Consider the following 23,824-nt stretch of genomic DNA (forward strand, 5'->3'; position numbering starts at 1 on the left):
CAAAATAGTATTCATTAGATATCAGAGTTGGATTTCTTGGGGAGTTTTACCCAGAGTCCTTAGAAGTTCCCATAATAGCATGTTCCAGGAGCTGTTTATTGGTTCATCTGTGCAGCTTTTGATATCGATTTTTGTCCTCTCAGTTTAACTTATGATTGCAGGGTTTGGCCAAGTCTTCACATGGCATGCATAAAAAACAACCACGAGGTTTTCATTTCAGGGAAAGTAAAAGTGAAGACTTTAACATTCTTGTCTCAAGTGGATAGATGCTGCAGTGGATGGATCTTCTGGAGTTTATGCTTAATAACTGCAACAATGTTAATCAGAAAACTTTTTGGTTGCAAGTAATCATGCAAATGGATGTTGATCCGAAAACTTTTGGCATTGATAACTTGCAAACTGATGATTAATTCAAATTTCTTCCTTTAATATTAGAGCCTTTTCTAAGCCAATAACTTATTTTCTACACTAAAAAAAGTAGATACAGTACACCACCTAGTACCATCTGCAGTAAGCTGCTCACTATTAGATTAGATTACATCAGGCTGTGAAGGAGAATGGAGGTAGCAGCCTCAATCCATATTCCCATGAGGATCATCTGTTATCCAATTTGTGAAAAGTGGGCACACAAAAACCAGGATTTGGTGTTTGTTTTCTATACAATATAAAAATCCATGCATCGTGCTGAAAGTCCCGTCTTTGTGGAAAACATATTTTTGAGAAGTTCAATCTGTTAGATCAGAAGACAATATGGATTTCAATTGCCTGTGGTTTAATGAACTTGAGACTAAACTGAACAATATTTAGGATAAAAAGACGTAAATATGGATCAAATGCAAATAGGATTTACTATAGACAACAGCACAGTAAGCATGAAAAACAGTTTTTGCTGAAATCATGTTTGCGGCATAAAGTTGATTAGATGAGAGAAGTTTTTGTTGAGACTGCATATATCAGAGCTAGTAGATAGACAGGAACTGCAACAAATTTAACTCTTATCACTTTTCCATACCTTCAGAAGACTTCCATTGAATCAGCGAGCACTCCCTCATCATCCCACTGTACATCTTTGGCATTAGAATGCTTCCCAATTAACTTGAGAGGTGCATCTAGAGGTGGTGGGCTCTGCAAGAAAGCAGGTATACATATTTCAAGATGCTTAAATGCATGGCTGCATAATGTATGTTTTTTTTAGTCCTCTGATACAATTCCAGATAATGTGCTAAAGAAGGAAGAACTAGTACCATGTGCCGAATGAGGGGCCAATTTATTTCACGGAAGAAAGGATGTTCTTTTATCTGATTTGCACCTCCATTTGAACCTAAACGGCTGGCAGGATCCCTATGTAACAAGGCATTGATCAACTGCCGCCCTGCAAGGCTTACCTGCAGTCCATCAAATTCAGTTCATTTACAATAGATGTTCAATCTATTATGTTCGAATTGAAGAGAGAGACTAGAGTTTCATCTGGTTGATAAAAGTCATTGCTGATTAGAAGTCCTAAACGTGACAGACTAATTTCTTGACATTGTATAAACCAAAACACATGGTTAATCGCATATTCTTCTCTTTCTCCTTAAATTTAGGATAACATAGGTAGACGTCTCAGATAGTTAAGTTAAATACAGCAAGCTGGTTGCTAATATAGACCCTGAGAAATTTGATTGGAGGGAGACTATTTGTCATACGCAAGATATGATTATACCGGAATACTACTGGGGAATGTGAGGTCTTTGTAGAGGATGTTGGCAAATGTCTTCTGCCTATTCTTTCCCCTGAAAGGAGTACGGCCATAAAGCATCTCATAGAGCAAGATACCTGAATGCCAGGTTAAGAACAATCAGAAGTTCTGCACAAACAAAACATCCTAAATTCTAGATGATGTTAACCATAAAGCAGATTAATCAGCCTAAAGTTACTCAACCATGCCATAGAAGACAAACAAGACATTGCAAAGCACATGGCAACCAAGCTCCCATCAGATTGTTAGAAATGGGAATGAGATTTCTCAAACCAAACAGATTGTTAGAAATGTAGGTACTGTACATCATAAACTCATTCCCCACCTCCCACTTCTAAGAAAGATGAGGTATGATGCAGGAACTGGTACACAGAGAACTGGTGAAGGAACAGTGATATCACACATTTGTGTTATACTTACCAACAGCCCACCAATCAATAGCACTACTGTGGCCTTCGCCAGTAATGATTTCCTGAAAGCAATACATCTGTAAGTATATGCTTAATAGGTCAACAAGAATGAATTATTGCTGCATCGCTTGTATAACGTCATAAGGTGATTGTGGTTATTTTTTTTTATTTTTATGAAAAGGGAGGCAATGAAACAAAGCAAACAAAAATGATACAATTATATTTTACTTTTATGAAGTTCCTTAAAACTTCATGTCTTGAGCATTGTGCCTTTAGTAAGACTCAGTGCAATTAACAATATCTCCCTGATAACATGTCAAACAATAGGTCGAACTGAGCAAAGTAATTCGTTTAATTATAATTTCCAACAGGATAAACAGTTATCTTGAAAAAACATTGCCTCCAGAAAATAGGAATAAAACTCAATTGATCACCTTCTCCTTTGTCCTAATGGTTCCATTTGTTGCCAAAAAAAAAAAAAAAACCCTCAATATATCAATGCTTTTCCTTTTTGTAAATTGAAGAAACCTCCAAAAGCTTCAATTACAACTTATTACAAAGACTTCCTAGAAGTGTTGAGAGAATCCCAACATGATACTTTGTTTTCTTGGCTACTGAAAATTTAGTAAGATAATTGCATGGAAGATTGAGTAACTGACTAATAACTAGATGGAGTGATGACTGATAACTAGAAGACATATTCAGCATTTCAAATGTTTCTATCCTTTAAAAATATACAACTGGAAGATTAGGAAACAGAATATAACATGGTATGGTGATGCATATTTTTTCCTACAAGAAGATAAAACGCATTGAAATTATTTTTTCATGAACAATAGTCTCCACAATAGGAGAAGAAGCAATTTGCAAGACTACTACGGTAAATATATGAAACAGAACCTCCAGCATATAAGAGGCTCCAGGAAGGACAATTTAATATACTCGAATGATGCAACATACCGGTGCAATGTACTCTTCCGTTCCAACAAAAGAGTTTGATTGTGAAACTGGTTCTGCAACAAATAGTGGTGGTTGTTCACTCCTAGATCTTCTTCTCTTGGGTGGCGAATGCTTTATAATCTGAAATAAGTTTATTTGTGGCAGCAAAGGTCAGTGATGATCAGCTCCAAGACATTTTAACATCGTGATAAAGATACCTTAGCACCCAAAATATATAAAGTGCTGAGGTTTTTTATGCAATAATTAGACATTAATATATAAAATTGAACTCTGAAAATGTATGAATCATCATTCCATATGTATTGAGCTCTAAATGAATGAGAGAGACAGAGAGAGAGAGAGAGAAATCATAGTATTTTCTGCAAGATGTTTTCCAGAAATGCTGAAAATGGAGTTTCATGAGGTTATTTGGTTCATAAAAACAAATTTATGAATAATGGTAGGTGTATTCTCCTAAATCCATGGTTAATGTCACAGTGGGATTAACTATTTGAGAATGAAACGATTATCTGCTCATAGGAATACACATAACATTAGGAAGAAATGCATACTTGGGGTTTACAGGTTGTCTTAAAGGATAGATCAAAGTCTGTTAATACAACATGCCCATCCTTTTCGAGTAGTATATTTTCTGGTTTTAGGTCTCGATAAATGATCCCTGTAATACAAGAAAAAAAGAAAACAAGCAATCATTTCATTAGAACAAGCGCTATTCTAATACAGGTTCTTACTGATTTCTTTTATGTAACACAGAATCTTGATAGAACCATAAAGACATTGTGGATAGTCGTAAAAACTTTTAAAGGGCATGCCCTTCAAATTGTTCAGTGTTCACCAATCTACTTCTATGTTCTACCTTATCGAGACAAGAATAACACTCTCATCTTTCCAACCGGTGAATTTGTTGGAGTGTACTATAGCGAGGAGTTAAAGTATGCAAGAGGCCTAGGCTACACTGTGCTCCCAATCTCAGGCTACCTCTTTGAGAAGATGAAAAGTCCATTCAGGGACTTTGTTAGCTCACTCTTTGAGAGCAGGTTAGAGGCAAGGAAGTCAGGTAATAAGCGAAGGTACTTGAGCGAAGGTAATTAATTTGATGAACAGTAGGAAGTGCCAAGCTGAATGCAGCCCCAAGATGTGGACAAGGACTTGTTTGAGCAATTTGTCCAAAACAAACTAAAATTGTTGTGTATCACTCTAAGGTTGTGAAAATCTCAGGAATGCAAGACGGTATCTCTTTTGTCTTGGGGTCATCTAGATCAATAGTAATTCCACATGATATCCCAGATTCCATCTTTTAAGTGCAACTATTGCATAATAAGATTCAGTTTTGTTCAACATTTGTTGAATGTTAAGTTGATGGTAAAAGCACTCGATGTATCAGACCTCAAACTCTACCTGACAATTCATTTAAGCATTCCAGGTATTCTTCATCACCAAGTTGAAATTAAATAGCTATGAAGATTTTTAGACGAAAACTAGGAAACTCACTTAATTAGTTAATTGTTCAAGAAAGTAAACAGCGTCTAATAAACTTTGAACAATTACCTAAACAGTGGAGATATTCCAAACCTATTACAACCTCTGCTGCGTAGAACCTGCGGAGCAGTAACATTGACGAGGAAAAGGCCATTAATTTACAGAAATAAATTCCTCAATGGATTGAAAGTAAATACTCAAGTGGTAAAGAAAAGAAAGTTTTAAGTCAATAACTTATAGCCAAGTACGTGGTATCAAATATAGTCACAGAACTTTTTCCCGGTTGAATGAAACTTGTAAAACATGTCCAAATACACTACATGTTAAACGAACATAGCCGATTTTTCATCTCAAATTTCTTGTGACAAAGCGGGAAGGTACTTTCTTTAATCACTTCAAGTAGAGATACAACCAAGGGAAAGACACCTTATCCCCATTCACCTATTTAAAACTAAATTAATCTTGTATGTTTGCCTGATATTCCTTTGTATAATTGTCTTATTTGCTGCCGCTTTGGGATATCTGGGGATTATTTGGAATCAAGGAGCTTAATATCTTACTGTTCTTAAATTTCACTTTTATGACTTTGGCTAGTTGGTGGAAGTCTAAAAACAAGTTAATCTGGCACCAGGCACCCAGCATTTCTTGCAAAGCTTAGGTACAACATAGAAATGGAAGAGCTCCAATCCAAGAGCTCCTGTTGATAACCTTTTGGCGTTCGATACTGCTATGTTATGCGTGTTGTTAATCAATGCAGATGAACCCGTACGTGGTTATTAATATCCGATGTAGCCTAATAAATTAAATAATCTTTATTTGAAGTTAAGGAGCACATTTTCCTAACAGGTTTAGAAACTAAAAAGGCCATTCATTCATTTTAGTACGGTGTCTCTGAAACTAGCCTATTTTTTGTGCTCAAAAGTCTGATATTGCCAGAATCTTGTAATCATATCCATTGTTTTGTGTTTGTTCGTTGTACACAAGTTGATGAATTTGGAACAGGAAGATTTCAATGCTAACCAATCTTCTGATCCTTATTCTCCATACCATAACAGGCCGTATGGGAGTGAATACTTTCTTCAAACCCAAAATCAGCAGAGATGAAACTCAACTAGTATCAATAGCAGTAGTTGTTGATGTGATTTTGCCATCATAAATGGATGTATAGAAAGAACATACCTTGCTGAATCCTCTCTGAATGTCTTCATAGGCTGCTTGTCAAGCAACGCAAATAACTCTCCTCCAGGACAAAAGTCAGTTATTAAACAGACATGTGTGCGTGTCTGGGGGAACAAAGAAATGTTAGTCCTTCTCACCTTGTACTAAGTTATGTTCAAACAATATAGCATACCAATCTCTTAAAAAAAAAAAAACACAGAAAGAATAACTTGTATGGAGTTTAGAAGCCTACATCAAACCAAAAGACCAAACATACAAAATTAGCTCAAACTGAAACAGAAGGACAAATACAGACAACAATTTTAGGAATAACTTGAAGCACAAATGCAATTCTATCAGTTCATCAAAGTGCCAAAAGGAAATTAATTGTAATCAGGGATGGATCACTATTTCTCCCAAAAATTTAGAAATCACTTTATGAGTTTCGATGTGTTAGTAATTTTGTTGGACTCAATGGGATTTATGTCAAACTAGCTTTATGCATAAATTTAGCAGTTACAATAAGAAAAATGAACTAACATCCAAAAAGCCATGGAAAATACATAGTATTCTTTATAAAGGAGAAGTGGAGACTATATGTAATGTACACTTTGTAGCTGTATGCAAACGTTCATGTAGGACTGGAATATTCTGATGTAACTAGGAATAAACCAGGCAGGGAATATATGATGCAAATGTTTTATTGGTTGTTATGCCATCACAAAATTTCAGCTCGGGAGGCATGTTGAATGAGCTTAAAAATGCTAAACACTTTCTTAGGGTAGCTGTTCTTGTCTATTAAGGTATTCAGAGTGTATCCAGAATAAAATCTTAAAATGTGGAAGAAAGTTTCTGATTGACGCTAGGAAAATGAAGCAGTTGAAAGACAAAGAAGTGCATGCAGAAGTATTTCAGATCTAATGCTAAAGACTGAAAAGTGTGGATATGGAAATCATCCACAACCCTTAAAAATTGGAGGCTAAATAAAACATGAATAATTATTTGCTAAAACAATTAGACAATTAGGACTAAGAGACTAGACTTGCGACAATTCAAGTGCCAAACAGAATTATGGGATGGCAAAGTAGATTGAATTATGCTTAGAATTCATGAACGAACTTATTTGTTTATGTAATTCCTGCTTTTAGCTATACAACTATCTATAAACTTGAGCAATGAAGAGTAGTAAAATCAAACCTGAAAAGATGCGTACAGCGTTAGAAGGAATGGATGATCTAGCAGTGAAATGATTTCCCTTTCAATGCATGCTCTGTGAACCTGCACATATTCATCAGTCTGCTTAGGGCTCAAAAGTTGGGAACCCTGTACCGGTGCTGATTCCATAGCAGGGAAGAAACTGTTTCCATGGATTTCAAAGTTCAAAATTTTGGATAGTAAGCTATCATGTCCTCTGAACTGAAGACAAACAATGCAATTTTATGGACAACTTAGTGATTACATTTGTTTAGTGATGCAAAATGGTGGTTCTGCATGTCTGCATCTGAAATGGAAGAATCAGCAATTACAAACTGTGATCTTTAATCACGTCTATGGCAAGAAAAGATGGGGACGGACACTCTTTGCATGAATTTTGTGAAAATAACTTTCTATTAAACTTGCTGGAGTCTGAGTGACACGTTCCCTGATGTCCAGAATAAGATAGTAAACCAGTATATATTTCTCTGTTATATTTCTAGTCACTGAAACCAGGTCAAATATTAAATTATGCATTATGGAAAAAGCCAAGCTATGTATTGAAAGAAATCAGTAACGTTTGTGTATGAGCTTGTGACTTGCCATTCTAACCTTGTTACGGTTCATCATTATAGATTTATCCATTGCCTTCATTGCATATAATTGACCTGATCCTTTCAGTTCCACCAAATGAACACTGCATCATTCATCATTAATATCAGTTCAGATGATATGATTAGGAAAGTGTGTGATATCATTTCAAGCTGTTCATATTTGGAATATGGAATGGACAACTGTATGATGCTTGCCAGTTGAGCAGAAAAGTTTGTAAAGATCGCTTGAAAAGAAAGCACCGGAAACAAAGCAATTACATCCAAAAGTCCAGAAAATTAGAAAGAATAACTCTCCAAGTCACATGACAACCTGGACATCGAAAGGCTTTCAAATTCCAGGATTATCAATGGATTATTCTATGCGAAGATATAGATCATTCTATCATAGAGATTAGTCCACTCGCCCTTAAGTTCATTCACTGACTTCCATCTGTCATACACTTTGAATGAAATATAATCATGTGCTGATCACAACAGCAACAAAAATAAAATAGTTCCTTGATGCTTACTGATTTTGAGCAAGATATTAATCATCCAAGGCACAAGCAAGAAAAAGCATAGCAGCTACAAACAATAGTAATAGTAGTCATTGTGATCAAATGAATGATCTTTTGTTGAATTGAAATCTTCGAAAGGGCATCTAGTACTAACTATAACATCAAAAACTCAATATTAGTAGATAAAACCAGTGTGGCAATGACAAATTGGAATTCAGTGGACCATTGACTAGTCTTGCTTATAGGAAGGCATTTTTAATGCAAACCTGCCAGTGTCTCCACATCCCAAGGGTCGTATTGGTTTAAAATGATGAAGTCCAATTCTTTCACCAGTTGCCGTGATCTACAAGACGAAAGGGACAAAAACGGTTATTCTCAAAAAGCAAACAACTCTAGAATCACTAATACGTGACCTGGAATGGTGATCTAGCCTCCAAATCATGTGTGACAAACAAATAGGAGTTGTTTTACTGGCCCTTTGGACTCTACTCTTTGCAAGAAGTAACACATTTCCCACACCTTATGGAGGAAAGGATTTTTATAAGATGCTTGAGGATGCCGGATAATAAAAAGAAGAAAAAAACCAAAGGAACTCTAGACAACAAAGAGTAAGTTGGAAGAACCAATTCACTAAAGCTTATGAAAGAGTAGTACTATTACTATTACTGACATAAGATCGTGTCACTTTTATTCAGATGTAACAGGTTATTATTTCAGTACGAAGAGCAAGTAAACAGAAGAATCTCCTGAAGAAATTTTAGTTCCAAATTTTGACTGCAACAAGTCTTGGGTTTCTTGCTCTCGAAACAGTAAATTTTCACATATGTATAACTCTAATAATAGAATAACCTGACATGTATGAATATTTATGATGACAATGACTCCATAGCTCTAGTTGATAAAACATTTACGGAAAAAAAAAAAAAGAAAAAGAAGTACTGTTGCACCGAGCCCTAGATTAGGTCTGATATTATGCTTGCTTCCAGATTCAAGAAAGCTTAGTAAAGGCCTAGAAACTGAGAATCTAAATGCTGTTGCACCCGGCACTAGAAACTTATGAAAGTGTTCCTGGAACTTCTCTTGCTTAACCATTTTCAATTCATTGAAGCAATGCTTGTTTCTTGGAATAAATTCTCAAAATCCTTACCTTCTGTATTGCTTCCCAATAAGCATTATACTTTTTGTGAGGCCTTGGATAGACAGGTTGAGAGTGCACTGCCCATAAGTCTTCTGGTCTCTGAAAGGAGGCAGCATGAGGATTTGTAAGTGATAACACAATTAATAGCCTAGATAGAATAGATACTTCTGGCAACTGTTTGCAAAAGAAAATTCTTAAATTCCCAAAAGTTTTATCTGAAATATAATTAATGAAATCTACTCTAATGCTTTTCTTTGCAGTGCATTTTGATCATCAATTCTTAACATCCTTGATAACCAAGTGATACATTTCATCAGTATAATAAGTGGTCTAAACATATAAGAAATATGTAAGGGTATGCCTTCATTCTTTTACTCAATTTTGTGGTTTATCAACCAAAATCCGATCTAAAGACAAAGGAATACCTTACCAAGTTGGCATCAGGAAGTTCTCTTACAGCTTCATCAACATTTTCTGCTGTAGCTTTGACCTGGAGCAAGTAAGGATCTTCAGATTCATATAAAATCTGATCACTTAAGAAGTTGCTAAAAAATGGTAATCCTATTAAAAAAGAATAGATCCATTGCCTGCCTTAACCGCACATAATAAATCTAGAGCCATAGCATTAATACAAGATTGTTTTCCTTTGTACCAATATTATCACTTCTCTGAGGGTCAATTTCATATGCATTTTCCATATAAATTGTTATTTTGCAAATATGTTCCGTTCTTTTTTCTTTCAACATTGTCTGACATGCCATGACTTAATTGCTACTAAAGTAAAAAAATTTGAACAACAGGGCATAACATTAGGCAAACTAGGAAGTATTGAAAACATCAAATATTTCAAGTCAAGAAGAAGCTTGCCATTTCAATCAAGTCCACATACACACATTCACTAATCCAGGTATTTGTGATTGTTTAAGAACGGTAGAATTATCCTCAGAAGAACAGTAGAACTAAGCCTTTTCTTCTTTCAAGTACAACATGCAATGATGACAAAAATGAAGAAGAAAAAGATGATTGACAACACGAAAAAAGACCAAGATCAAGACCAGAACCCAATTCACGAGCAATTTACCCAAGTGATTTCAAAGAAAACGAGGAAACAGCTTTCAAAAAAAAGGTAAAACAATGCAAACACGTTAAGGTGTCAAACCAAATTCCTATGCTCGCTCACAATCCCACAAATGTGGGGCACTCTCATGTGGATGATTTCGTTTGATTGATCTGTTATGTATTTAGAACTCCAGATTTTTCCATATGTGCGTATTATTGTTGATCCTTAGCTGTCTCTTTTACTTTAACAGAGGTCAGGTTTGGCCCCCCACTATTTCACTGTACTCTTTTTCGATATAAATAAATTAAGGGATGGCATCCCGACCCCAATTTGGGGCTTTGCCAAAAAAAAAAAAAAAGAACAGTAGAATTATCTTGTTAAATAGTACATGCCTCTTGGTGTTTTCTGTTCATGTTTCCTCATTTTATTTATTCTTTTTCTACTTAAATGAAAATCTGAACCACAGCTATTACATAGTACTGTTCTTTAGAAACCTTTTACAATAACAAATACATATCAGGAATGATCTCTACCTCTGACTTGTTTGTTAAAGTCATCTACCAGATGTGTTTTTAAGGATGTATAGCAACATGAAGAGAATCCAGGCACGAGGGATAGTGAGAACTTGGAATAGCACTCCTAAAGAAATTTGAAGCATGAAAAGAACATCCCGGAGAACTTCATAAAACAGAAAATTACCAATTTAGAACTTTTCTGTTCAGTTGTTTCTGAGAGTCGGTTTCTTAGGGGTTCCACATGATCACTTCCATCTAGTTGGACACCAATGAAGTATTGAAGTTCTCCCTAAAATTGTTAAAAAATGCTTAAGATAGGAAACCAGAGATGCAGGTACTGCATGTAACAAACCACTTGGTACAGGCCACATTGCTCACCTTTTGATCACGCATAGGTTGCAGATGAAATAAATTCCAGAATTTCTTTCCTGCAGTGTATTTGTATGAATAAACAATTAGGTGAGATCATAGAGTATATTCAAGAATTAGATCCAATTCTGTCCACTAGCACAAAAGATGTTAAGTTTACCACTCTTAGTATAGTTAATCAACTGCACAGTAATTTCCTTTTGTTCTCTGATGGCATCTCTTATCCTTGAAACAGTTGCTTGATCTGTCTCTGGCCCCTGAAGGAATCTGCAGAAGTATAAAAACTTAATCAGATAATGCTGCTACTACGAGGAAAATGCTTTACCGAAAAAGACATTGACACAGTAAGGACAGATGGAAAACAGCATAAATTTCTGAGGTGAAGTTATATGACACCAATATCAGAATGGTGAAAACCATTTGCTTGTGACCATTTAAAAGACCTGTACAATGAGGAGGATAATGATTCCGTAAATCTACCAATAAAGTTGAATTCAATAGCCATATTGGCAGAATCAATCATGATGTATCAGCATCGGAAAACAAGGTACTTTGATATTCTTAAAGACCATGATACATAAGCTCACGGTAAATCAAGAAAACTTTAAACTCTGAATGTAACGGGATAGGGAAAGAGGGCCTGAGTTGAAAGCAGCAAAGCAGTGAGGCAACCATGAATAATTTATTTTAGTTTTGACATATCTTCTTCAAGCTCAATTTATAGTTACTATAAAGTGCAAAAGACAGAGAAACATTCACCAGCAAAACCAATATTATATAGTCTTTTAATTGCAATAAAAAGATTATTTAAGGTAAAAATTCATACCTGCAATTTCGTCCTAAAATTTCTTCACGCGTGTACTCAGTCAATTCTAGAAAGCTATCAGATGCAAAAATCTGCAAAGGACACCACAGTTTTAGTTGAAATTTCACACAAATACCAGTCTAAACTGCAAACTGAAACAGGTACTTTGCTTCCCTGACAGAAAGAAAGGCGATAAAAAGGCAGTAGTGCAGCTGAAGATAGAAACTGAAACCTTGTAATGTCACAAACACTTACAATCTCAGGTACTAAAACAATTGAAGTGCACTCAACTACAGTGATCCTATTTATCTCAAAAAACATGATTGATCTTACAATTGGATTATCAGGAAGTCTGGGATCTGTAATGACAAAATTCTTCTCAATTCGTTCCAAAGTAGTTGCTAGGTCTATTCCTTGACGAATATCCCTATCTCTTTCAGCTCGTTCCCAACTGTCCGTTCTTTCTATGTCTCTTGTCATCAAGATTTCAGGCTCAATGATTGGTTCCTCCCTTCCTGCATAGCTCGCTGACCTCAACTTAAACCTACTGAAAATCAAGCACATTTGTTTAGACTGTATCCTTAATTATGAAGTTTACTAAAATTAAGGAGCTTTTTGCTACTGCCTAAACTTGTTTATCCCAAAAAAAAAAAAAGACAAACAAGACACTGCCACCCATATGCAGATTCTTTTATTTTGTGCAGGACGTAACTCTATTAAGGCATACCAATTTAGTACATTTCTTCTGGCCTTATGATATCAGAAATTAAACATTGTATCATTGAATTCAGTAGCTCTGCTGATCTCATATACAACATGGCTTCAGTTACAATGTTATATCGCTGATGACAGAGATAAATCTTACTACCATTTTGATGATATTCTAAAATATTTCTTTCCAAAAACTACATGGAAAATTGGATAGGGACCTTATCCAAAATGGTCCGAAACCTATTCGTTTGAAACATAACTAGGAACAATTAACTGTTCAATATCAAAGATGAAATAGGGTTTCTATAGCAAAACCAAACTGCTACGTCTTTTTGGTACCTTGTTTAAAATGCTTGATTTCAACAAAGAATAACAGGTCTGTTGCCTTTAATTTATCTCAAACCTGGGGAAGCAAAAAAGACTAGCTACTACTGTTCTAGTGCCAACGATGAAAATAATAAGGGACTTCTCTAACCTAAAAAGGTCTCCAGAATTATCTTGACTATCCTTCTTATGGATTTTAATCGTTCAAAACTGGGTAGAGGTTGAGAGACAACAAATAGAACACGTGAAATGGTATACCCCATTAACGAAATGCGCGCTGACTTTCTTGATTTTTTGCTGAAGTCATGGTGTGGAGTTTGTCTACCAGATGTTGCTACATTCTCTGTTACAGCTGGTCCGGGAAGCATATAATCAATATTAAACTTCTCACTTTCAACCTTGGCTGTAATATCATGACTCAATGACCGGATGAGAGAACGTGGATGTTTTATGGTTTGCACGACCTCAGTGATGGATCCTAAGGCGTTTTCCTTCTGACGAGCTGTTACATGCAGACAGAAAGGATTTTAAGATGCAGAGATGTTGTTGAATAACAAAAATAGCAATCGTATGCACCATCATATCGGATTAATGACTGGGGAAGCCCATTTGGTCGTACTGCACTGTCAGCTATACCCTCAGTGTATTTGCTGACCTCAACCTGCATTCTGCCAAAAGGTACTGAACATATAAGACCAGAAGCATAGCAGAAATTACCTAAATTACTCAGCATTGCTCAAACGTTACCACAATTGAATGCACTAACAAATTCAGATTTTACCAATTTCAAACGGACTCTACAGTGAAAGTCAACAACCTCCAAGCTGAAAGGAGATGCAATGAAGTATAGTGACACGAAATGCATGAAATTACTAAATGCTGTTCTAGCTTAGAACGTTCTATAGAGGATAAGGTCTGTACTAGTTTACTTGACTTAGCAATCTGGCTCTTGAATATCATACAAGCAAAAACTTACATGCTTACCACAGTAGGAAATCTGAGGGGAAATATCTTTTAAATGGAGAAGAAGACTGGACAATAGGACCTGAAGTTCATTAAAATATATCCTACTTAGTTTTTCCAAATTATTAGACCTCTAGAATACAATGTCAATTTTTAAAAATAAACTTCCAACCTGTCGTCAGGAAAACTAAGAATATTAATTATTATTTAAAAAGGAGAGATTTAAAAATATGCAGATGATGAAATGATTGCATCTGTTAAAGTTGAATCCCTACTATGTATAGAGCCGAAAGCTCATATTTGTTCAAAAGATGATCCAATACGAAAGCTACTATTTGATTGCCCAGATTTTAGTAACCTAAGCTTGTGATATTCATCCATATGCTTTATTTGAGGAGAGGAAACTCAGTAGGAAACATATTTGTCACTTATGGCTCTTGGAATGGTTTTTCATCTAGTGACCTTCATTGCTCCGAAATCCATTATGTTCACACTGCAATATCACAAATTAATGCACCAAATCTGGAAAACTCTTTTAAAACTTTGAATGGGAAGAATACCAATGAACAAATTGTCAATCTCTGGATGCCTCAGAAATGTTATAAGGAGCTAATTACAATGGTTGAAGTCAGTGAGAAACAGGACCAATGTGAGTAGAAATTACCATAAACTGTTCTACGAAGAATCAGAAAATTAGTCACTTCTCGCACAATAGAACTTAAACTAACAAGGAAACCAATTAATACATATCTAGGAAGCCAGAGGTCCAAAAAAAAATCTTCAATAAGGAAACTTTCAATTGCAAATGTGAAACAGATTGGATACTCTGAATTGAAAAGAGAAAAGACTATCTTTACCCTATAAATTTTATAGCCCTCCCACTGTCATCTTTGATTGGGGTGATTGTTAGCAGATTCCAAAATGGGGTTCCATTCTTCTTGTAGTTCAAGAGCCTTCCACAATAACTTGATCCTGTTCTTACAGCAGTACGTATCTTTTCTACCTCTTTAGGGTCTGTATCTGGTCCCTGTAGAAAGCGACTGCACCAAAACAAAGAACAACATCCATCAATAACCTTGAATATCCTCCCAAGATTTGATGTGACACCAAAAACAATGAAATATTCGATATGCGTTTTACGGTTATAAGAGATCACAGTGCAAAGCACATTCAACATTAGTGACTTTGACTTGTCAGGAACCATGCAGCTGCCAGTGTATTCTAGAATTATAGGTGTTGAAGGGTTTTAAGTGCTATATTTTAATATATCACAGAGAATAGTGGTGCCTGACCTGCTATACATTAATCTCTGGTCCATCATTTCTAACTTAAATAAACATTAGCCAAGAAACGAAGAACACGAAATGTATTTTAGAAAGAGGGGGCTTCTAAATGCTGTAGGTCTGAACAAGTCTGAGTTTGTGTGTCAATATGTACTAAGATATTCAAGAAATTTGAAGAGTTCAAATGATGTTCCCTGACCTATTGAACAATTATTCACCGACATTTCACTGTTGATGGAATGAATAAACTTGTTTTGCCTGAAAACACCTTTAGTACGAGTCTTCAGTAAAAATAAGATGAGAGTAACAGGTTCTTGGCAGAAATTTTAGTCCTGCAACACTGTCCAGTGATACTTGTACGCCCCTAAGCAGAAAATGGTAACAAATAAGGGGGCATGTTTGTTAGCTGCCAGATTTCTGGGACTAAATTATGATCAGTCTAATGATCAACATAATCCATGAAAGCTCATGCTCCTACTATTTTTGAGACTTTCAACGCCTAAGAACTTTATGTTACATACATCTGAAATCAAATGTAACCTTACCAGTTCCTCCCAATAACTTCCTTTGATGAATACCCAGTCATGCTGAAAAAGCCACTGCTAGCATACATTATAGGACAGTCCGGCTTAGTTGCATCAGACACAACAAAAGTCTGTTGCAAAGTCGCTAAAGCATCCTTTAACTCCTGAGATACTCTTGGAACAGGAGCTTCAGATTCGTCTGACGTCCTCCTTGAGTCCGCCAAGAATTTATCTGATGAGCCCTTGCTTCTTTCTCCATCTCCGAAAGAATTATTTTCATTCATCCCTATTGCATGAAAGCTACCTTCTCCCACATCAGTCCTGACCACCAGTCCCCATTCTGCAGTCCTTTCAGCTATGCTAGCTCCTGAGAGCACCCGATTGCTTCTATTGCCTTGTCCTTCATTCTCCTTCTCCCTTACCTCATCAGCATTTCCAGCAGTAATCTCTGATTTTTTCCCTTCTTCCTTAAAAGCCATCCACTTATGCCTAACACCCGTCGTACTTCCAGAATTCCCCGATGCCTCCCCTTGCATTCTCAGTACTTTCACATTCAATCCCTCATGCTTCCTATCAAATGATTTTCCATCATCATGACTCACTGATGGCTTAAAAACATCGATGGGTCGTCGTTCACATGATGACTCCATCCACTTTCAATCAAACTATCACCATCTATAAGAAGTAACCAGGAGCATCAAATCAGCCCCACTTTTCTTTCATCATCAAACATATCAAATCAACATTATCTTGCAATAACACAACTAAAATCAACCACCCCACCAAAAAAAAAAAAAATTTCTAGCCACCCACTTTTCTCTCAGCTAAACTATAGACTAAATACAGTCAAGAAAAAAGTGACAATCTAATCGACACATTAGTAATATTTCATTTTTCTCATTTTTTGGGTACAATACAAGTAAAAGTGGATATATAGGCTACAAAAGATTGCAAAAAATTTATTGCAGAGCAGATTGGATTGTGCTTCAGCTAGTACTGAGTTTTTGGTTCAGAGCTTCGAGCTAGGCTTAATTGGACATGGGAAACTTGAAACAGAAACACTAGATATTGGAAAGATAACGTTCACAGGATTAACAGAGCCTCAAATGGTGCCATGTAACCAAATCTTGGCCGTCTATTTTTGGGACAAGGGTTGCAACGGTAGTTGGTGACAATCGTTAATTTTTCTAACCGTTTCTCGCGCGCTTCGCTATCAGTTAAAAAATCTCGATGAAATGACAAAAGAAGCCTTGTGACTCTGTGTTCCTTAAACTTCCACGCTAGGGACTGTGTTGTTTTCTTGCATTGAAGGGTCCATAACTTTCAACAGCGCAAAGAAACACACGCACCCATAATTGAAGGGTCCATAACGGGGCTGAGAAGTCGTGCAATTATTGAAGCCTTTCATAGCAAATTCCAAAAAAAAAAAAAAAAAATCTAGCAAATTCATAGGAAAAAAAAGGTAAGTCACCATTTACACATGATTAGGTTTGAGAATCTGTCCTATAATCTATACTGCTGCCAAAAGCACATGCGATGTGTGTATAATTCAGAAATGCCTTTCTTACAAATTAATTCTGCATAAAACTTTCATTGCTGGAGAAAACTGTAGTGTTTTAACCTTTTCCCATCAAATGATAGTTATTTTGGTAGTTACAATACTTATAGGCAGTTATTTTATCAGGATGTGTTCAGATAGTAATGGTTAAAAAATACTCCCTCCGTCCCATTGATAGTGTCATACTTTCCTTTTTTGGCTGTCCCAAAATATTTGTCACTTGCTAAAAATAGTAAAGACTTATCAATCACTTTCACTCTTTTACCCTTTTGGTCCCCACAATAATCAAGTTATGTGCGTCCTTTGAGCCCACTTGTTCAGTATTCATGTGTTTGAAAAGCCCATATGAATATGTGCGTAGAGTGAAAAACCATGAGAAACTTGGTTGAAATCTCAGCATGCAAAGCACGCACAAGATATGTGCAAACAAAACAAATGTTCTGGTCCTACCATCCAGAAGTTGTTTAGGCTTTAATTTGAATTGGCATAACCGATTGCATTTACACGAAGAGCTTGGGCGAGGGACAAAACGGTAAGCAACTCACCTATGCTGGAACTATTCATAAAAAGCACAGTTTTCTAAGTGCGACGAAATTTTTGGGACGGAGGGAGTAGTTATTAATAGTTAGTTTAGCCATAGTTATAAAATTCAGTCCGGTTCGACAATGGAACCAATCAACTCGATGAATCGACTATAGGGTCGGGTTAGGTCACTAATTAAATCGATCAAACAAATTTACTAATTAATGACCCGACGATTCAATCGGTAGATCGGCAAAAACTGCCAGTTAAGCCACCAATTGAACCATCAATTTAAAATTTTTATTATTTTATAGTTTAAAATATATTATTATATTATATAATATGGTTATTGTATAACCCGGAGTTGAACTGGTAACCCGGTGACTAATCACCTCTCTAGGTAGAGCTCCAGGTTAGGTTTAATAACTATGATTTTTAGCAATTCATGTGTAACTATTAAAATAATAAGTAGTTTTCATAAGGACAAAGTTGAAAGTATATAAAGTGACAAAAAATATTTATTCTAAACCGCTGTCTCTCCTTTGATATATAGTGTATATAGTATAGATATTAAACATTTTAATTTCAATAAACAGATTGGAACTTAATAAAATGTGTAATATAGATCCTTATATTATAATAAAAAAACAATTTGTTTTCCATTACATTTTGAACATCGTCCTCTCATTAGCGGTTCTTGTCATTTCATTATGGGTTTGAAATACTCTCATTGCATTTTGTATATGGTGTTAATACTTAGAGTTGCGGCGAAATCTCTATGTTGCGCCGTTTTTGAGGTTTGATCATTAAATACTACTTGGATTTTTGGTAATTTTGTCTGCCATCTGCTGATGAATGAAGTTAATAACTCTGGCCATTACTAGAGTTATTTAAGCATGTCCAACTATTGATCTTTCTTCTTCTTCTTGCTTTAGTGTTTTTTCCCCTTCCTTATTGCTTTACATTTGAGGCTTCATCAATTAGGCATGCATTGGCACAGTTATATGGCTTTATTGTTATACGTACTGAGTTGGTTTGCTATTCTCAATTTTGTCATTTTAAATGGACAAAATTTCGTTTGTTGAACATTTTTGCTTGACTCGTATTATAAATTAAATATGGTTTTCAAAAAAATCATTAATCTGATTGCTTTGTGTTAGGAAATTAGTTTAATTTCTTTTAAACAAGTTTCTTGTTTTGCATAGAAGTATGTAGTTTTTTAATTGATTTTAGTTATTTGAAATAGTAGTCAAGAAATTTCCTATTTGTATGAGTTTAGAAATTAGGAGTTATTTCCTAGTATGAACCAGTTTAGGATTTAGCAGTTATTTTCTATTATTATTTAGATATTGGCCAAGTAATGTAACTTTTAAATAGCTGGGGGTTGGCATGTTACAAAGTGGCACACAAGGACGATATGTAACCTGATACATGGTGTGAGAGAGGGTTCTTGAAAAATGAGAGATAGTATACAAGAGTTGGGTTTGAATTCAATTTGTATTCTTGTATAGGTTTTTCTCTCATAATAAAAAACAAAATTTCTTTCCATGGATATAGACTCAATGATGGAGGTGAACCACGTTAAATTTTGCATGACGTTTATCTTTTATGCTTGTGGCTTGGTTCTCATTAAATTGTTGTTGGCTTGATGTCTCAATAGTTGTGTATTCCGTACTTAGATCCCAATAAACTAGTATCAGAGCGAGATTCATGATTGGATCCTGATTGACTACCGAGATAAAATGGATTGGTAACTATTACTAATTCAACAATTCAATGGTTGATATCCTTATTTCAATGGTTTGACAAGAAACATTGATGGTGAAGGATGGGAAGGCGAAAAGTGTGGAGAAACTTGACGGTAAATTTAGGTAGGTGATTTAAGAGTCAAGAAAAAGTTAGAGTCCAATGTTGATTTATAAACGTGAATCAGTGGAGACTTTCTCACAACTCCAATGGTTTATACTTCATCCGGAATGGTTTTTAGATTTGGATTATGTTCTTTAGATGGTGTACCATGTGTTTTGAAAAAACAAAGGAATCTAATTTTCAAACGTTAAAAAACTCTGACAGCTACGAGTTTTATGTTGTAAGTGGAGTCTTGAAAACCACACATGACGAAATAATCTCGAGAATGGAAAGAAATATGATGATTTTATCACTTGAGTGGCTCAATGGTTGGAAATAGAGCTAATTGAATGGGATCCCGAGTTGCAGGTGGTGGTAAGAAAAAATCTTACGAAGAGAAATGATGAATTGAGACATTTTCTCGCAAGTCAACAGGAGGTTAGTTAAGAGTAACTACACATGTTCATTTACCAATTGAATCAATTGGGTGTCGGAAGTATATTGATTCAGATGTGCAGTTCGGTACTATATTATTTGGTAGTTGAAGGCAAATTATTACTAAAAGGAATATTCGCTAAAGTGGAGATTTGTTAAGAAATTGGTCTAATTTCTTTTAGACAGGTTTCTTATTTTGTATGGAGGTAACTAGTTTTCTAATTAGTTTTAGTTACTTGAAATAGTAACTAAGGAATTTTCTATTTGTATGAGTTTAGGAACTAGGAATTATTTCCTATTATGAGCCAATTTAGAAATTAGCAGTTATTTCCTGTTATTATTTGAATGTTGGTCAAGTAATGTAAATTATAAATAGGAGGGAGTTGGCATACTATAAAGTGGCATACAAGAGCAATGGCAGGGTTTTCTCATAAAGTAGGGTTTAATTTTCTTTCATAATAAATAATGAGTTTCTCTCCCTAAATGTAATCTCAATAATGACATCGAATCATATTAAATCTTGTGTGTCATTTATCTTTTATACCTATGGTTTGGTTCTTGTTAAATTATGGTGTGCTTAATATCTCAATAATCGTGTATTCTGCGCTTGGATCCCAATACTTTGTACTTGGTTTATTTCTGAAATAGGTCGAGATTATCATCAAAGCTCCGAGTTTTGCTACATACTTCTAGATAAGGTATGTATTTTTGCACTTTTATTTATAATTTGGTAAAATGAATTGACTATAAATAGCTTTCATATTACCATGTACCTCAGGTTAGAGGTGGGCGCGGGTCGGATACCCATCCCATTCACTATTTGGCTGACCCGACCCGCACCTTGCGGGTTAGCCATTTTCTGACCCTTACCCGCCCTGCATATCAACGGGTACCCTATAATAGGGTACTCGCTGAGATAGGGTCGGGTCAGCGAGTACCCCCCCCACCCCATTTATTATTTAATTTTTTTAAAAAAATTATTTATAGCAATTTAATTTTATATTTTACACATTCATCTAAGATTTAATAAAATTTTTTTTAAAAAAAAAAGTTTCCCACCAAGAAACAAGCATGTGAAGAGAATATAAGATAAAGGAAAAAAATTAAAAGAATTGAAAATCAATAAAAGTTTGAAATAAGTAGCACAATTTTTAATATATATGTTCCACATTAATTAAACTTTTTTCTATAAAATATAAGATCATGGCCTCTACAAATGAATCTTGTAAATAAACTATAGTTTCTCATATTTGTAATGCAATTTGTTCAATAAAATTACTTATTTAGTTCTAATTTATTATTTTATAATGTGTGTATAAAAATAAAAATAAAAAATATATATATACGGGGCGGATCGAGTACCCGCGGGTTTTTAATTATGTGACCCTAACCCACCCTGCATTTTAGCGGGTATCCGACCCTCTTTTGACCCGATCAAATAATAAAAATCAGATATCCTAATTTTCGGATCGGATCGGATCGGATATGACGGTTTTTCGGGTTAGCGGATAATTTTGCCCATGCCTACCTCATGTTAATAAAATGGATGCATATTAGGTAAGTACAATTTTCTTTATTCAATTAAAGAATATATTGCCTAATTATGTATAAAAAAAAAGGCAAGAATATATTAAGAGACTATTATTTGAAAATTTCCTTGAAGGGTAGTAAATATGTTTTGGGTCTTCCCATAGTATTTGAACCTAGGAAAATTCTTTATTTATGAAGATGAAGGACTGCTATTGCAACGCTTTTTATTTTTCATTATTGTTGTTGCTGTTTTTTCTTTTGGTCTTCTCCATTCTGGTGGAAGGTGACAACATACCCATGAGTGTTTTTTTTTTTCTTTTAAAAGAATTATCATATTCATTAAGCATTTTATGGTTTAGCTTTTTTATTTTGACAAGAAATGAAGAGTCATTCAAATGCTCAAAGTGTACTATCTAACAGCGCAGCCCAATAATAAAAAGTACTACCTAATGTAGCTAAACAAAATTGTAAGAAAATCACATATGAGACTTGTAAGAACTTTTTTTTTTGGAGATTTGTAACAACTTACTAGAACATCACATAAGCCTTACTAAAATTAACAAATTCCTTTGTAAAGAGTGCTTATTAAGTCATCCTCTTTTTTTAAAAAAAAAAAAAAATTTCTAGTAGTTCTTATTAAGAATTTTTTTTCATGGATTACATCTTTAGTTTATTTCAATTTTCTTAATTATTTGTTCAATATCTGATTCAATAAATTAAGAGGCATAAAATTCTTGAGTAATCTACTTCCCTTTTTGAATGCTGGATACCATAATTCTTAATAATTAAGGAAGTATCTTGTAATTCGTAAGAGATTGATTTTGTCTATGTACTATTCCATTTAATCTTGTAGACCCCAACTTCACCTTGACGGCTATGCCGTGATGCCCCTAAAGTCTATACGCAATGAATAGATTCGTGTAATCATGACATAGTTGCTCCCTTGAAGTTCCAACGCGTAAATAGATGGGAGTTCACATTTTTCATTGTCGTTGGTAAAATCAAGTCCCCCGCGTTTGAATATTTTATTTCCTATTAAAATAAGCATATAAATCCAATCACTAGAAATGAACTGAGAAGAAGAAGAGAAATTTGAACGTAAAATCTTTATATTTTGACACCGTACCTTAGCCACTATCATCCCCTTTACTTACAGCCATGTTGATATTCTTTTTCAATAAAAGAAAAGAGTTATTTATGGTTGATGCTTTTGCAAAAAGTCTCAAGATTATCCAAACCTCAAAGGGATACAATTTTCTCGAAGGCTATGACTCATGAATTTAAGGGCCTAGTCCAGGTGGTCAAGATCATGTAATCATCTTCCTAGGCAAAGAGGGTAGTCAAATTAATTGTCCATCAACGTTTTGTTTCTTCTATCGTCTTACTCCATTATATACAGACTCTTGTCAGGTACATGTGAATAATTTTTCAAACCATCTTTTTCTCACACCAGACGTGACAGTAAGAAGATTGCTACCGTGGCAGATGATGACACAGTAGATTGCAAGATTTATGAGGCTGAAAAATACCAATACAGTACAGCTTGAGGATAAATTTCATTGTCACCTTTAAATTTGCTTGGCCTTTTCCTTTCCTCAGGGACCATTTTTGCAGATTATTGTGGTTGTGAAGGAGACATTCCCAAGCAGCTACGATTGAGCTGAAAATCAATAGCATTTCCTATTTGAAGTGTTGTAAGCATCTACATCAACTTTTTAGTTGGAGTTTGCAAGCGAACATCTTTCACACCAACAAAATAAATGGACCACCAAGCAAAAACTACCACATCTTGAGCTCATGTACCAAAAGATAAATTGATCAATTAAAAAAGAAAAATAATAGAAAATTGTTTTGATGGAAAGAATAATGAGAATGAATTACTCTATGATGTGGTTGGTACTTCCATTTTGAAAAAACAAAAAAAAAAAACTCAAGTCCAAGTGGTGTCAGAGAAGTAAATATATAAATTGTGGTCGGCGTAGAATTTTACGATTTTAATATTTTTCTTTGATGTTTTATAATGTTCAAGACAAAGAATTTCACGAATTAAGTTTGGTGTTAACTAACCTAATGCTTTCATGAAAGTTGAGCAAGGCCTGCTGAAATTTGTTACAGACAGTTTTCTTGGTAATTTTCAAGTCTTACAGCCACTTGGCAGAAATTCTTAATTTTATAGCCAAAATGGA

General features: G+C 34.9%; 1 protein-coding gene across 5 annotated transcripts; it reads right to left on the reverse strand.

Annotated features, from left to right (window-relative positions):
* Positions 1 to 363: 363 nt before the first annotated feature.
* LOC113727462 (phototropin-2) lies at positions 364 to 16,820 on the reverse strand. 5 transcript variants are annotated; one of them, XM_027251652.2, is made up of 23 exons: positions 15,767 to 16,820; positions 14,796 to 14,978; positions 13,552 to 13,643; positions 13,234 to 13,477; positions 12,274 to 12,484; positions 11,962 to 12,032; positions 11,296 to 11,402; positions 11,145 to 11,194; positions 10,951 to 11,055; positions 9,622 to 9,681; positions 9,201 to 9,290; positions 8,320 to 8,396; positions 7,546 to 7,639; positions 6,946 to 7,026; positions 5,770 to 5,873; positions 4,660 to 4,709; positions 3,663 to 3,769; positions 3,112 to 3,231; positions 2,162 to 2,213; positions 1,706 to 1,818; positions 1,245 to 1,385; positions 1,013 to 1,125; positions 364 to 730 (listed from the first exon to the last, which is right to left on the reverse strand). In XM_027251652.2, the coding sequence occupies exons 1-22, from the start codon at positions 16,393 to 16,395 to the stop codon at positions 1,015 to 1,017; spliced, it is 2,892 nt and encodes a 963-aa protein (XP_027107453.1). In that variant the 5' UTR covers positions 16,396 to 16,820; the 3' UTR covers positions 364 to 730; positions 1,013 to 1,014. The 5 variants fall into 5 exon arrangements, with proteins under 5 accessions (XP_027107453.1, XP_027107454.1, XP_071932240.1 ...); XM_027251653.2 differs by having other exon boundaries at positions 7,555 to 7,639; positions 15,767 to 16,819; XM_072076139.1 differs by having other exon boundaries at positions 12,274 to 12,487; positions 15,767 to 16,819.
* Between the last annotated feature and the right edge of the window lie 7,004 nt (positions 16,821 to 23,824).

The sequence above is a fragment of the Coffea arabica genome, chromosome 2c (genome assembly GCF_036785885.1).
Source record: "Coffea arabica cultivar ET-39 chromosome 2c, Coffea Arabica ET-39 HiFi, whole genome shotgun sequence".
NCBI lineage: Eukaryota > Viridiplantae > Streptophyta > Magnoliopsida > Gentianales > Rubiaceae > Coffea > Coffea arabica.